At 42.5% G+C, this 16,113-nt stretch overlaps 1 protein-coding gene across 13 annotated transcripts in view; it reads left to right on the top strand.

Annotated features, from left to right (window-relative positions):
- Nucleotides 1-16,113, top strand: part of CACNA1A (calcium voltage-gated channel subunit alpha1 A) — a 1,220,168-nt gene that overhangs the window by 579,575 nt on the left and 624,480 nt on the right. For all 13 annotated transcript variants that reach the window (XM_085600715.1, XM_085600714.1, XM_085600719.1 and 10 more), the window contains one exon: nt 10,833-11,305. In XM_085600715.1, coding sequence (XP_085456841.1) covers nt 10,833-11,305 — 473 coding nt within the window. The remainder of the gene's footprint in view (nt 1-10,832; nt 11,306-16,113) is intronic.

Raw genomic sequence — 16,113 nt, 5'->3', positions numbered from 1 at the left:
GGCTTTGCTGGCTGCAGGAATGGTCGTGCGGTGCACAAGCGCACCCTATCTAGCTGGATTGTCTTGTGCATCAAGATTTGCTACTCCCTAGCTGGTAAGGAGCCTCCGGAGGGTTTGAGGGCTCATTCTACCAGAGCAAAGTCTTCCACTTCTGCTTTGTCTAGGGGTGTTCCGGTGGAGGACATTTGTAGAGCGGCAACTTGGGCCTCCCTCCACACCTTCGCAAAACATTATTGCTTAGACACTGAGGTGAGGAGGGACGGACACTTTGCTCATTCCGTCCTTCAAGGTTTTCTGGTATAGAAGGGTGGACACCCTCCTCCGGGAGTGGGGACTGCTGTGGAATCTATTCACAAGGTGAGGAATCCACTGGCAGATGTATCCATCAGAAGAACAAGCTACTTACCTTCGGTAACATTTTTTCTGGTGGATACAGTATCTGCCTGTGGATTCCTCACTGACCCACCCGCCTCCCCGTTGTCCATCCTTCTATACCTGTAATTCTATGCCTGTAATTCTATTGATGGGTTTCAAATGTGTTTATCACTGTCAAAGGCATTATGTTATTTCTTGTGCTTTGGTATTTATTTTCCACACTGGGTGTGTTGAGATGCATATTGTGTACTGTGTATACTGTGTATATATATTGCTGTCAGTCCGTCCGTGTGCCTCGAAGGCACGGAAAAAAGGGGCGGAACTGACGTCATCACGCCGACGAGGTCTTCTTATGGAGCCGGTGACGTCAGCGGAGTCGCGAGCGGAGCCGTGTCTCTGTGACGTCGTCGTCGACCCCATCGGCGTGGACTGCTACAAAAGTTTCCGAATGTTGCTGGCGCAGGGGATATTCACAAGGTGAGGAATCCACAGGCAGATATTGTATCCACCAGAAAAAGCGTTAGCGAAGGTAAGTAACTTATTCTTTAGTAGCACAATCACCTCATTACAGAAGACCTGAACTTCGAACATTAAGGTGAGATGGTACTGATCTCCACTCCTCACAAATACAACCATACTTCAAGTTTCCATAGCAATAGATGTGAATAAGAAAAGCCTCTGAGCGTGGAAGAGGAAGGGTCGCATGTAAATTTATGAAAAATACTAATGCTGGAGAACTTTAGATAAACTAAGTAACTTATCTATTCTCCAGCACTGGATCTTCCAAAGCTTCACATGCTTGAATCAGAATAGGAAACAGCATCTAGTATGTGACCCATACATGTTACATCCACATCTTTCTGTGACAACGGATTCCATATAAGCAAGAAAAGGTTCATCTTAGTAAAAGAGAATATAACAAGACTACTTGACCAATGGCCAACTCTCTGGAAGAATGTGCATTCTAGCAGCAATCTCTGTAACTGTGTGGTAACTTTTCCAAATTTGAGCTTTACAGATGTCCTATGGAGGACATCCATTCTAATGAGCTGAGGTTGCTGCTACTTCCCTAGAAGAATGAGCTGACAGAGCAGAGGTATGGGACTGTCAGCCCTCAAGTGGCATAGTGCAATAGCAGCAGCAATTCTCCTTACTATTCCTTGTTTCATGAGTAGTCGGCTTCCCTGTGGGTAGATAAAAACCATGATCCAACCACCGAAAGGTCTTGGTTGGTTGGTATAGAGTTTCAGACATAAGTAGCAGTCTAAGGTATGAAGTGCTCTTTCTGCATTTGTGAGAGTCTCTACAAGAACGCTTTGAGAAGAAATAGTTTATTAATAGCAAAATTAGTTCGCAACTCAGCAGTGAATCTTAGATTGGTGTGTAGAAGAACACCCTCCTTTCAGAAGGATAGGAAAGGTGGGTTGATTGTAAAAGCATGAATTCCATGGATGTGTCTAATGGAGTAAAAGGCCAACAGCAGAGCAGTTTTAATTACACAAATTTATGTATACGTTTGAACGGCTGTTTTGTCAGCCAGCCGAGGACAGTATTGAACTCCCATGGTGGTGATAGTGATTGCATAGGTGAAAACATTCTAAGTAGGCCTCTAAGATATCATTTGATAGACCTTTCTTGTATAATAGACACCAATTTAGACGTCCTCAAAGTTGACCTAAAGGAGGAGTATTTGACCCTCAACTGTGCCAGTTGAAGCAGTTACAGTAATATTTGATCACACTGAGCAGATATTGGATGCCGTCAATCATTTTGAAAACAGATACAGAAGCACTTCTATTTTGCTTAATACGTTTTGGTGGTAAGTGAGGCTATGGTCTGAAGAAAAATGTGCCACCAATTCTGAGAAATATCTAAATGTGTAAATTCCATGTGCACAGGAACCATGCTAATAAGTGCAGGGAGTCTGTTTGCGGTGGAATATGTCAGTTCCCCCGGCGCACAAAGTTAGAGAGAGGTGAAGGAGGTTAGTGAAGCAATAGTGGTGGACTGAGGGAAGGGGCTATGAATATCTGCTGGGATTGTTCTTTCTTGCCTTTACTGACAACTCTCAGGATGAGGGGAAGTGGTGGAAACACATAAATAAAAGCAAATGCATCTCCTCTTGATCCCAGATATCTGGGCCTGCTCATGAAGTGCCAGCATTTCTTGTTCAAGGGTGTTGCATGCAGGTGTAAAACTAGTTGTCCTTACTGACAAAGGATCTCATTCACCAGAGCCTGATGTAACCCCATTCATAGTTAAAGCTCGAGGTCCTCCTGAGGGCATCTGCTCATGTGTTGACCACTCATGGAAGATGTTCTGCTCTTAATGAGATTTTGTGCTCTATCATTCAATCCCAAAAGTCTTGCACTTTCTCTGAAAGGACAAGAGACGTTGTTCCGCCCTGCTTGTTCATGCAAAACATTCAGGTTGTGTTATCTGTCCTCACTAACGTTTGTGAGTTCTCCATTTCTGGAAGGGAAGATTTCATTTCCTTGCAGACCTCCCTCATTTTCAGGACATTAATGTGAAGGCCCTTCTCCTAGGTCGACCACATCATGAACAAGGACACTTCATCCTTCCACCAACATATCTGAGGTCATGGCAAAGTAGATAGCTTGAGGCTGGAAATGCAGGCCATGCATAGAATTAGTTTCTTCCAGGCACCATATCAGAGCATTTTTTATTTTAATTGACACACAAACGTGATCCGGTACTAGAAGCATCTGGCATCTGAAATCCCCTTTTAGGGGTGCATTCGCAAACTGCTGTAGGGAATCAGTGCTATGCAGGAGTGGAGGACATCAGAACCAGTAGGTAATTCTAGAGACCAAGGGTGTGGGTAGAGAATCTGTGGGTTAGAAAGATTATTGCAGTAAGAGAACTGCAGGAAGTGACGTGTTTTAATTAACTGATAATTTAAAGTAGTTAGCATTGAGGAGCATCTTATAAAAATATTAGCAGTTATGGAGCCATGTTAAGGGGGCTACTTGTTATCTTTTTGTGTTATGTTTTATGCTTTGATAGAAAAGCAAAGGAACAAAGTTCATAAAAAAGATTTCTAAAGATAGACACAAGTTGGGTTTAGTTTTTAGATTTGTTGAGTGAGGGGTTGCAGGTGTTGAAATCCCTCTTCCAAAGTAAAGGTTTTGCCTACTCTAGGTGATGGTGCCCAGAATGATAGAATGTCATGGGCTACACAGGGGATTTCACCATTTTGAATGAGAGGCTTAGGTGGCAGACTGTGTGGATACGTCTGCCATGAAATCTGTCTCCTCTTCTAAATATGGGAAGACTTGGTATCCTTGCGGACGCAGTAAAGCTGCTACTGGGGTTATGTACTTTTGTGAAAATCCTTTTCAAAGCTCGGTCCCTTGAGATCAATGGGTAGAAACGTGCACTGATAATGGTACCTAGCTAAGAATTTACAATGCTTTTGGATGTATGGGGACATGCAATCCTAACGCATCCTAAAAGTCCAGAGAAGTTTTGAACAACAAATGCAGTACTTCTTACAACTTACCTTCAACAGGATGTCTCAAAAACTTGTTGAGCTGCTGAAGACTGAATTTTTCTTGATCAGGAATATCCTTGACTAAAACCTTCTGCATCATTGGGGTTTCGAGGACAGACTTTAGTGCCCCTTTCTTGAGCATATGCAGTATTTATGTCTGCAAAATTCTTAGATGTTTTTGATCATTTTTGGTATTGGTACTTTGGGGGGGATTCGAACAAATTCAAGTAGGTGTCTGAACTTTATTAATTCTTAGTCCATCTGCCAGAATGTAAGATTTACAATTGAGTACTAATGGTAGAAATGTTGCTGCCTACTGAATCTGTAGGAGGGATGGATGGATGAAATGAAGAAGGAGGAGTCAGCAACAAGTCACTGGTAACAGGAATGATTGTGCTGTTTGTTATGGCTTTTTGTCTTATTCGTGGTAGGTTGTCTTCAGTATGAAGATGAAGGCGCTCTGGTAGGGAGGCCTGGATAATATGATTGCCTATGGTAGGAGGACTGTCTGGTTTGTTGTTGTGGAAAGCTGTAAGATTAAAAAGAACATTTATGATAGGATACCATCATCATCATCATTAAGTCTTTATTTCGATTAAAATAATCATAAAAGACAGCACAAACAGTATTAAGTCAAAATGCTTAAGATAAGTACACAGAGCCGTAAATAGCAATCATAAGAAATATCGCTAAAAACATTAATTAGTACTAAAAATTGTATCATGTAAAAAGGCTCAAGAGTACAAAAAACACAATAAAACCATAGAAATACATCGATAAAATGTGTGAGATCAAATAATTCAACACCATTTTAAGTTCATTAACAGGGCCACACTACAATAACTTTACGTAAGAGTAGTTATAACTAGACTTGGGTTTCTCTTCATTTTTTGGAACGGATAAGCCAAGCCCATTTCAAAAATTATTATAGGATACACCTCTGCCTCTTTCTCTTCGTAGGAGGAGTTGCCACTGATAACTGCAACACTTCCAGGGAATAAGCTATGTCGCAATCTGATTTAGTGTAATACAGGGCTTTATCCACTTCTGCGAATAGGATCTCGGCATCCAATGGCATATCCAGAATACGGTGCTGTTCCTATGGCTGTAAAGAAGTCGAAAAGAGCCATCCCTACCATTTTGGAACTGTGGTGCCTGCCATTTGGTAGACGCTAGAGTTGGCCACATCAATTGAACTATCTATAATGGCTCTTTCCCAGACAATGAGAAGAGCATCTTCCTTCTCGGGTGAAAGCTCAAGGAATGGGACCGTGTTCACGAACATTGGAGGATCATAACAGTCAATAATGTCGACAGAGTTGGCAGACTTGATAGAAATTATCATACTTATGATAACAGCGGAATTGCAATCCTCTCCTCTCCACCCTAAGCACCCGTCAAGTGTGTTGTAACTTCTTAAGGTAAGTAAAGGGAAGGTGTCTATGTCCTCTGAATCTCATTTTAGAGAAAGGACAAAGCACAATAGTCAAGAAACACCACCTTTATGACAAGCAGATACTTTTAAGACTCACAAAATGTTCAGCTTACCAGTTTTGTAATGAGCAGAGCAGTAACTAGTACCCAAGCATACCGGGATAATTGTTCACCTTACAGCCCTCTCTATCTGGAAGAGTCATGCAAGGGAAAGCAGGATTCCAGGAACATCACTGAGAAGCCTTCATAACCCCAGAGTTTGCTTTAGGATGACTAACTGTTAAAACTGGGGGTCTCTAGTTGGCAATGGTTTGCACCATTGTCCAAATAGGAACCCTTGCTTCTAATCAGGGTAAGGGGGCTACACTCCTAAAACAACCCCTGCTCAACCCTGTGGTCACTTGGCACCAGCAGGAAGGCTTATCTCAGAGGCAGTGTGTAAAGCATTTGTGAACAAATACAGTAATACAGTGTAAACACTACAGATGGACACCACACAGGTCTTATAAAAATAAGTATTCTTTATATAGACTTAACACAAGACCCAAACGACAAAAATCCACAGTGCAGTATTAAGAAAATGACTTTTAGATGGTAGAAATAGTTTACTTCAAAGATGATGGTAAATGCCACTCGTTTCTCACAAAGTACCTTTGGATGTGTCACGCAAGATAAACAAAAGGTTCACAGGGAGAACAATGCGCCAGTTCCTTGCTTCGGGGGTGGCGATGCATCTGTTCCTCAGTGCTTGCGCAAAGTAGGCGATGCATCTGTTCATTACCGGAGAGGATGTGATGTGTCGATTTCGTGTTGCGTTCCGGTTGCGATGCGACAAGATGGCACCTTGATGTGATGCGATGATCCGGTGCGATGCGACAAGATAGCATCTTTGATGCGATGCGATGCGACGACGTGAAGGCGATTCGTACACACCCAACGACGTGCGGCGACTCTTGAACTTCTGAGCCGCGACAGGCCCTGTGACACGCTTCTCCCGTGATGCAATGGCGACCCTTGCGGTGGCAACATGCTTCTCCAGTGATGCGACGACACACAACTGTGACGGGGACACGCTTCTCCTGTGATGCGACGGCAACAGCTGCAGATGCGACACGCTTCTTCTCGTTGAGTCGCGCTTCCAGCTTCCAACAATACGCAGGCTTCTGCAGACAGAATTCCCAGCAAGGAATCCAGGGGGATGATGGTGGTGAAGTCTTGTGTCCCTGAGACTTCATCATGAGGCAAGCACAATTCAAGCCCTTGGAGAGTCTTCTTCAAGATGATGAAAGTTCAATAAAAGTTCCTTCTCCTTTCCTTGGCAAATAAGCAACCACTGCAGGCCAACCCCAGAAAATAGCACTCTGGCACAGGGGCAGTCAACTCCTTCAGCTTCTTATGTTTCCTCTCCTTGGCAAAGGTTTGTCTTGATTCCCAGAAGTGATCTACAATCTTGGGGTCTGGGCCCCAATATTTGCACTAGTAAATCCTTTGTTCTCTGAAGGCAGAGGGTGCCTGTGCCTAGCCAAAACCAGTTCTGTGAAGCTTCCTGGCAGGAGCGGGAGACAGCATTGTTGAAAGCAGACCTGGCCCAGGTAGCTGAAAGGAAGTCTCCTCCCCTACTCTCTATTCTATGAGGGCTCAGGGGAGTGAAAGGAAATCTACGCCCCCCACTCTCTATGCAGCCATGGTCCTATTCAGCCCAGCACTGACTCATCAGACTGCTGGAGCCCAAGCCCTCCTGTCACTCACAAACCATACATGCAATGCACAACCTAGCAGAGGCAGGCTGGATGGTTAGGCAAGAAAATACCCACTTTCTAAAAGTGGTATTTTCAAACATAGAATGTTAAAACCAACTTCACTAAAAGATGTATTTTATCATTCTGAGTTCTGAATTCGTTTTTCTACCATGTTCCCTGGGTCAGTTAGGATTATAAGATGTTATAATCAAACTGCCTATTCTGGCCTATGGGACAGGTAGCCTTGCAATAGTGAAAAACGACATTGGCTGTAATTTACACGGACATGCTACACACACCAGGGCATGTCCTACCTTTTACTTACAATGCACCCTGCCCTTGGGCCTACCTTAGGGGTGGCTAACATGTAGAAAAGGGAAGGTTTAGGGACTGGTAACTGGGTACACTTACCAAGTCGGCATGGCAGTACTAGACTGCACACAGGCCCTGCAATGGCAGGCCTGAGACACACATTGCAAGCTGCTTCTGTGGGTGGCACAATCAGTGCTGCAAGCCCACTAGCAGCATTTGATCTACAGGCCCTGGGCACACATGGTGCACTGTACTAGGGTCTGACAAGCAAATCAAATAAGCCAATCATGGAGTCACTAATCCATTTCATCAATTTACTATAGGGAGCACTTGCACCTTGGCACTGAATAGCAGTGGCACAGTGCCCAAAGCATGTAAACCAGCAAAACATATAAAAAACAGAGGAGACATCAGCTAAAAATGGAAGCGAGCCTCATGCCAATGGTACCAGGTCTAACACTAACCAAGCTAGCCGTAGCATTATACAGAGCTTTATACGACTTATCAAACATAAAAACTAAGGCTCACACTGGAGCCAGCAGTTGCATCGTCTTGAGCTCTTTTTTGCATATATAGTCAATAATGGGAGATGGGAAGGCTTTTTAAAAATGTAACAGTAAACAGTCCATCTTTGTTACAAATATAGGCAGCTCTCTCAAGGAATGAATGGGATCACAATATATAGTCATGTCCAAGGTCTGCACATGGTGTAGTTGGCACACTGGTGGCTGGGCCATGCAAACATCCTGTTCATCCATTAGTGTTCATCATCTGATGTAACCTTCTCGGAAAGTTGTTTCATCAGTCGAAACATTGGCTTGGCTGAATCTGCAACTCAGCTGGAGGCAGAAGCAGAGGTGGAGTCAGAGGGTACTGCAGTAGGCTCTGGTGTTGGAGCAAGCAGATGCTAAGAGTGAAATTTGCAAGGCATTGAAACTGAAGGAAACCTGTTATAATAATCATGCATCATCTGATGGAGGTCAACTATGAGGACAATAGGGACATCAAGCATTGTTTATTTCGGAAAGTAAGAGCCTTCATAATATTCACATGAGTTACTGATTTAGGGCTTGGTGGACTGGTTACCCTGTAACAAATGTGATGGATATCCCGTCTGCCTTACTACAAGTACAAAATGCCTTATGGCACTTGTAATAAGACAGACTGGATATCCAGCACGTTTATAACGGAGTAACCTGTCCAAGTATTTCTAAATCAACCCCATAGTGCTTATCATAAATGGGTTTCCTGAAATCACAATGTGACTCCTCCTAGCACCCCCTTCTCTTTCCTCTTCCTGATCCTAGTGGTTGTCATCGTCTTTTTGTCTATTGATGTTCCGGTAAGAAGTACTAGTGGCCGCTTCAATTGGGTATTTGTTCAGGAATTTGCCTTCTTAATCTAGCATGTTAGAGGGCAGATGCAGAGGTATCTTGCTATAATACATATCCTACATGCCAGAGTGACAGACTTTTGCCTTCGTGTCTTTAACGGTAGTGTCATCAGTGGTACTGTCGTCGATAGTAGTGCCATCAGCAGTGTGTTCATCAGTGGTATTGCCATTGATAGTGGTTGCTTCATCAACTAACGTCTTGTTGACAAGATGCTATTGACTAAACTGCTAAACTGACCGTGATGTGTTGTCAACTGCGATGGGCATTGATGGCACTTTGAAGTCAGACAGACATCATCAGAGCATCCGCTGTCTACAGTGGCTTTGATAAAACCTTGCTTGTAGTATGCTGCTAAAGAGCTAACTTAGACAACCTCTCTGGCTTCCTGCTGGATTTCTTTGAGTCCTTTCAATGAGGTTCACTAGAGGGGAGTGGCGAATTATCCCCAGACACTGCCCTGTGAAGAGTTTCATCACCCTCCATGTGGCATTCAAGTGATTTTTATCTGCCTGAAGTCTGCTGTGGGAGGAGTTTTCATCTGAAGAAACCACTTGTCACTTGCATTCTTCAGCAGTTAATGGAGTAAACACCATTCATGGACATTCAAAAGTTTTGCTGAAAATTTCCAGCACATTTTATAATGTTTAGGCTTATGATTCCGGTAAACGATCCCTCACAATAAGGATAAGAGCAGAAAGGTTAAAATAGAAATGCAATGAGATCTATATTGTATTGTCCCTCCGGACACAATTATTTAATGTTTGATCAATTCAAAGAAAACAAAACAAAGTGGTACCACAAACCCTGTGACAATTAAAACAAGAATAGAGGCTCAGGCATTACTGGTGCTTGAAAAGGGATCAGTAAATTATTAAGCACATATCAAGGAAGATACCTTAGCACATATCAATAATACATATAATAGTGTCAAGGTATCAAGGAGTCGACAACGTTTCGATCCCGTACATGGGGTGCCGGGATCATCATCAGGTCATAGAAATATATGCCTGAGACTGATGCCGCTTCCAGAGAAAGACGTAAAGCCCCACAGGGTACTCAAAAGGATTATGGCGACAAGTGAGTGCCTGCTAGAAAACCGAATACGTGGTCCAAATACTTAAATATATATGGGCAATACCATTAGGAGAATTTGAAGAAAAGTCAGGCGATGCATGAATCACCTCGGCACGAACCAGCTGGAACGCAGAAATGCCTGAGCCTCTCTTCTGCTTTTGATGGTCACAGTGTTTGTGTTTCCACTTTATTGTTTTGTTTTCTTTGAATTGATCCAACATTAAATTATTTTGTCCGGAGGGACAATACAATATAGATCTCATTGCATTTCTATATTAACCTTTCCGCACTTATCCTTTTTGTGAGGGACCACTGTCCATATAAAATACTTGCACCCAAGGTCCCTGACCGATCCAATTGGGTTCCCTTGTTCATATGTAACATATGATTCATTTAAAGGCATTATATGCAGTCAGCGTGTGGGCCAGCCACTAACATCCTTTTCTTGCAACGCGAGCCACAAGGTTTGAATAAGGTTTCCTCTGTGAGTCAGCCATTCTCTAAAGAGGAAATGTATTTTCCTATTTCCCTCTAGTCTTACTCTGGAGACATGGGTTTAGAAAATGCCAAAGATTTGGAATTCCAGGAGTTCTGAGAGAAAACTATGTGTCGAAAAAAGATCCCTGAGCTTAGCTCTGAGAGGGACTCCTTTCCTTACGATGTGCACTGGAAATCTGAAGTATGATCTTGTCTCACTGGTCAAAGTTTCTGTCATTTCTAATGAGGTGATTATGCAACTGAAGTGTTAAGAGTTGTAAGCTATTTTTTAATGCATTTTCGTTGCACAGCTATGATAATATGATTTTGGGACTGCCAGTTCAACAACATAGAAGGATTTAAGTATGTGATAGATCCAATATTGTAGGAGCATTTAAACTGGCTTAGATATTTAAGGGTTTTGGATCGAGATGTTGGGAAGTCTAAGTAAAGGGTCAGCACAAAAAGGATTTTTTCTAAACTAATTTTCGTCTCTTTATTTTGGACCTCTAGGGAGCCACAGGGACCTGCTTGTGTGTCTGGTCCGAATCTTTCCACAACTCGACCGATCCAACAGAACATGGGGAGGCCGGACAACCAGTTCGCTGAGGACATTGATAACATGAAGAACAACAAACTTGCCACCAACGAGTCCACCAACCTGCACAACTCCATCAACACAGCCAATTCACAGAGCCCAGCGAAAATGGGAAATCATATGAACTGCACCCCAGCACGAACTTCTCACAACCTCCCCAGCAACTTCAACCCACCCAACTCTCACAATGCTATCAACCCCCGTGGCACCCCCAACAATCCTGGCAATCCTAATAACTCTGGACCCCCAAAAAATCCAGATAATAGCCTTATTGTTACGAACCCTAACACACAGAACAATCCTGCAAAACCTGCCAAGAAACCGGATCACACAGCCGTAGATATCCCATCCACATTCCCCCCACCCATTAACAACACCGTTGTACAAGGTAGGTATGACCATCTTTAGAGGTTGATGTTGCTTTAGGTACTGCTTGAATTTAATCCTTGCCGAAAGACATGGATTTAGAAACATCAACATCAAATGGATTCCTAAACCTCCAAAGATAAGCAGTATCTATGTCCCAAAGCATACTCTTACCAGCGTGCCTCAAGTGTACTCTGGGGGGGGAGTTTATTGTCAGGGCAAGGCCTCACCAATGACACGTGCTGCCAAAGTGGCACTATGTTTGTGAAACTTCTTGGATTCAGTGGCGTAGCAGGGGTGCCATGTGCCGCAATACAAGGAAGAAAATATGTTGCCACTGAACTTCTTAGTGTAGTGTACAACAGCCATGATTATGGATGCAGTGAGCCCCTCACATCTGAGGGCCCTGTGCCACTGCATTTCCTGCACTAATCATAACTAGGCACCTGGCTGGAGAGTTGGTGGTGAATCCTTCAAGTCACTTCACACAGTATTAACCTGTTCGTCCACAAGTGACTAACCCTGGTGTGGGCCTGGAACCACAGTGTAAATGTTTTTACTTTTTTCATAAATGTCCAAGGCCCAGATTCTCAAAAGTTAAGTGTTGGGGTAATGTTACTTTTTCAACGTAAACCCCACGCTAAACCTGTTTTGGGATTTACAAACCAACGCTAATTGGTATTAGTGTTGGTTTGTATGTAAAAGTAACACAAAGCAGCGTGAAATGCTTCTTTGCATTACTTTGCATCAACGGGGTGTTACATGGGTGTTACATAGGTGGTACATGGGCGTACCCAATGCCACCACCCTTGATTTTTTTTTACACTAAACCCAATTCTCAAACATCAGTAGAAAGGGTTTAGCACCAAAAACTAACACAGCTGTAAAGCAAGCGTTAAACAAAGAAATGTTTTAATTTCTCTGTGCTTTTCCGACTTTGCATGCTTGTTTTTTTTTTTTTGCATATTTATATAGCGCGAACTCGACCCGAAGGTATTGGAGCGCTTTACATAGCACCGTATTTACATTACACATTCAGGCACTGGGAGATTAAGTGATTTGCCCAGAATCACAGGATGTGGACGCGACCTCGAGGCTCGAACCCTGGTTTCCTGCATCAGAGGCGGCAGCGCAGCCGACGGACCACATCCTCTCCCTGTGCAGCCTGAGCCTACATATAAAGTAGGAAAAGTTTATTCCCTTGTCTAAGCATAGTATTTTGTACAGGAAGGATGGCCATTCTGTACAAAACCTGTGCTAGACTCACGCACACACCCGAGTTCTATGGCGCTAAGTTGTGTGCGTGGCGCTGGACAGCTGAAATCAGTGATGGCACTAGGGAGATGGGAGGAGAGAGCCATTTCTATGTGAATATGGCGCTCTCCTGATCCCTCCCTGTCCTGCAGCGCAGCATCTTTGCTTGCTGCTCTGCCTGTCAGTTTTCAGAATCTGGGCCTACGTATTCGGAGCACATGAGAAGGAGTACAGACTTAAAGGGGCCTATATGCACAAATAATCAATATTCCAAAGTGAGGCATGAGTTATAATAAAAGTTCTGCTCTTTTGGGTAAACAATGTAAACTTACCAGTGTAAAATGTTATCCGTTCATGGGCTACTTCCTAGGTTTAAAAGCTGTAAATATTCCTTTAAAATGGTTAGGCATATTTTTATCTGATGATCCCAAGAAAGACCCCCATGTTGGTGGACCACTGACACTAGCCCTGGGTGATATTTCAATCATGCTTTTGAAATTGTGAATTTCGTGTTGCTCAAAAATTGCTTATTTTCGCTTTACACAATTTCTTGTCCAAAAGATTGGTTTTTGGAGAAAATGTCTTGGCAAGAGACATTTTCTGTGTGAACCAGTCTCCTGTCAGTACTTGTATGACATTTTTTTTCAACCCAAGGTATCCCCTCACGTGAAAATTTCACTGATGATACCGGCAAACCAAATTGTACGCAATTTGGGGAATTTCACTTGAGTGTCACAAACTTTTGCTTAAAATTCTTGATTTTGGGCATCACAATTTGATAGTTTCCCTTTTCTGTCACAGCATCTTCATCAAAACCATTCGGATATTCAGCTGGGTTCAGCGGAATTTCTATTTCTAAAAATATTTTTTAGAATGAGTAGATGTTTTACCTTTTGAAAGTAAGTAGAAAAATATATTCAATTTTTTAAAATAAAAAAGCATACTGACAAAGGCTGCACATTGAATAGGATGCTGCTCTTTTAGTCTCACCAGTCACATCTTTCCATTTCGTTTCTATTCTAGAGATAGAAGCAGGGAAATCCTATGTTTGAACGGTGAGATTTTCATCCCTGCTTCAGAGAGGCATCTTTTCCTGGATGATTAGACTCTGACTGTGAGAACAGTGCTGTCGCTGCTAGTTAATAGGGCTTCCTGCACAATTCTCACCCTGATTTTCCATAACTCCATTTGAGTTCACTGAGGTAGTGTTGCAAGTTTCATTGGACTGGAAGGACAGAAATGTCGTCATACGTAAAACTCTAGATTACCTTAGATGTTGATACTTCAAGAGGATTATCATAGAGGTGATGTTTTCCCAGGAACAGGACGCAGAAGTAAGTATGGGTTCTGATCTGTGCACACCCATGTGTGGCTAAAAAAAAAGTGTGAGGATCCACGTGTCCTTGTTACTAGGTCATCAACAAGCAAAGTACTATCAATCTATATATCTATCTATCTATCTACACACATATATTTATACAAACACACAATTACACGCAGATGCATGTATACACACACACGCAGATTGTTCCTGATATGCACCCAGACAGTCACTCTGAGTATGTAGAATGATCAAGGACATAAACCGGAAGTCAGTTCTGCTCACAAAGATTTTAACAATATCTTTGAATTATGGAGTTCTCCAGAATCTGACTTGCTTAGTAAGGCTGACTGTGCAGAAATGCCTGTTCTTCCCTTTGAGATTCCCAGAACAGAAGACTCTGGGGAATAGACTCTTGATTTCCTGGCCAGGGAAATTATTCTCTGCTTTCCGCCTATTACTCTTATAGCTAGAGGTATTTATAAATTCAGTGTTAAGGAAAAGATTCCAGTGAATGCTATGAGATGACTCCACCAGACTGCATATAGGTTGCATAGACGTTGACCAGCTACTATGGAAATCTGACTGAGATTATAGAAGTTTCTACTGACTTCTGAACATTTTTTGCCCACATTGTATATATATTTGAAAATCCCAAGATTTGAGAAAACCTATAGGTCTGTACATACCAATAAGGAAAGAGGGCCACATGTCCATTGCTTTTTTTCGGTCGCAAACGGGCAGCAATGCAGAATCAGGCCATTTGCCACAAAACAAAGCATTTTCCTATGTACAAAACCCTATTTTGCAATTTGGTAACCTATTTCTGATTGGGTTGGTGATTCGGTAATAGGAAGGAGCGTGTTAAGGGGGCCCCTTCCTATTAGTGGCTCACAGTGCAATGTATGATTGTTTTGCCATGGAAAAATGGTCGCAAAACATTTGCGTTGTAGTTAGAACACTGTTGATCTTAAAATGGCACAACCTACTATGTTGTCCAGTTGAATATATGTTTTTGCAGGATCCTGCTGAATCCGCGGGAATATTGTATTGGTCAGAATTGATGAAAAACTATGCTACAATTACAGGCAATATACATTACTTTTGCCTGGAGATGTTTAAACATCACAGTCAAAAGTACCAGGCTATGAACTTTTGGCAGGATTGGAGGGGCTCTGTTCTTCAGCATTGGATCTTTCATAGATTCACATGTACGAATTCTTGAATTATTTCCGAGGGTCATGGGTGACCCCCAGTATATAATGTTACCACCAGTGCACATTTGCATTCAACAACATTTAACTTTAGAAAGACCCATCACATCCTTTTCAAATTATTATAATTGACCTGAGCTCCAACCAATGGAAAAAAGCCTTCCAAAATTAACTGTGGAAAGATCGTGTTCTTGTTTCTGGATCATCTGTGGGAGGAATAGCAGTTGATAATACATCTGGCAACAGTTAATCTTTTTCAAATTGAAAATAAGTACAAAGTGAAATCATAGGTTAAAACAGAGTGTTGGCTCTGCAGCAACACAACAAAAATCTTGAAATCTGTCAACCCCTTGCAGCGCACTAATGCACAAAGAAGGAAGAAAATGGGATTTGATGGGCAAGCTTGTTAATGTGCTGGCAGCAGATGATGTGAAAATTGGTACTGCATCTGTAGTGGTGGTAAGATTCAACAAACAGCTATGGAGTGGCATGGCTCCCCTCCTGGAAATAATGCTGGTTGAAGAAAAATCAAAGGATAAGGCAACTTTGAAGCATGGTGAGCACCTTTCAGGGGCATTAATTGATGCAACTATGGGCACCTCCTCAAGTGCATTTCAACAGATAGGCTTAGATTTAGTTATTAATATAAAACAATCCATCCTTAGCCCAAGAACCAATTTGATTTTCTTGGGGATTAGGATTCACACAAAAGAAGAAATGATGTTTCGATCCTAAGAAAGTGTGAACAAATTGATTTGTCAAGCATCTTTTCTAATATTAAGAAAAGAAGATGACAGAGGGATCAAGGCAAAACTGGGGACTACTTCTTTGTGTGTCCTGCTTAGACCTCAGTGTTGTCTATAAATTACATCGCCTTGTGTTTGCTTTGTTCGCCCTAAGTTGGCAGGGTATGCCAGACGTGGGCCCCTTGCTCACTTTGCCACTGGATTCAAGCTAGCCTGGCTGATGAGGGGTGTTACCCCGAAACTGGTCCCACAGTGCTTGTTTCTGGTCCAGGAAAGATCTGGCTTGGCAGTTCGG

Source organism: Triturus cristatus, chromosome 4_2, assembly GCF_964204655.1.
Source record: "Triturus cristatus chromosome 4_2, aTriCri1.1, whole genome shotgun sequence".
Lineage (NCBI taxonomy): Eukaryota > Metazoa > Chordata > Amphibia > Caudata > Salamandridae > Triturus > Triturus cristatus.
Note: the sequence above shows the minus strand (reverse complement) of the source record. Positions and strands in the feature narration are given on the sequence as shown.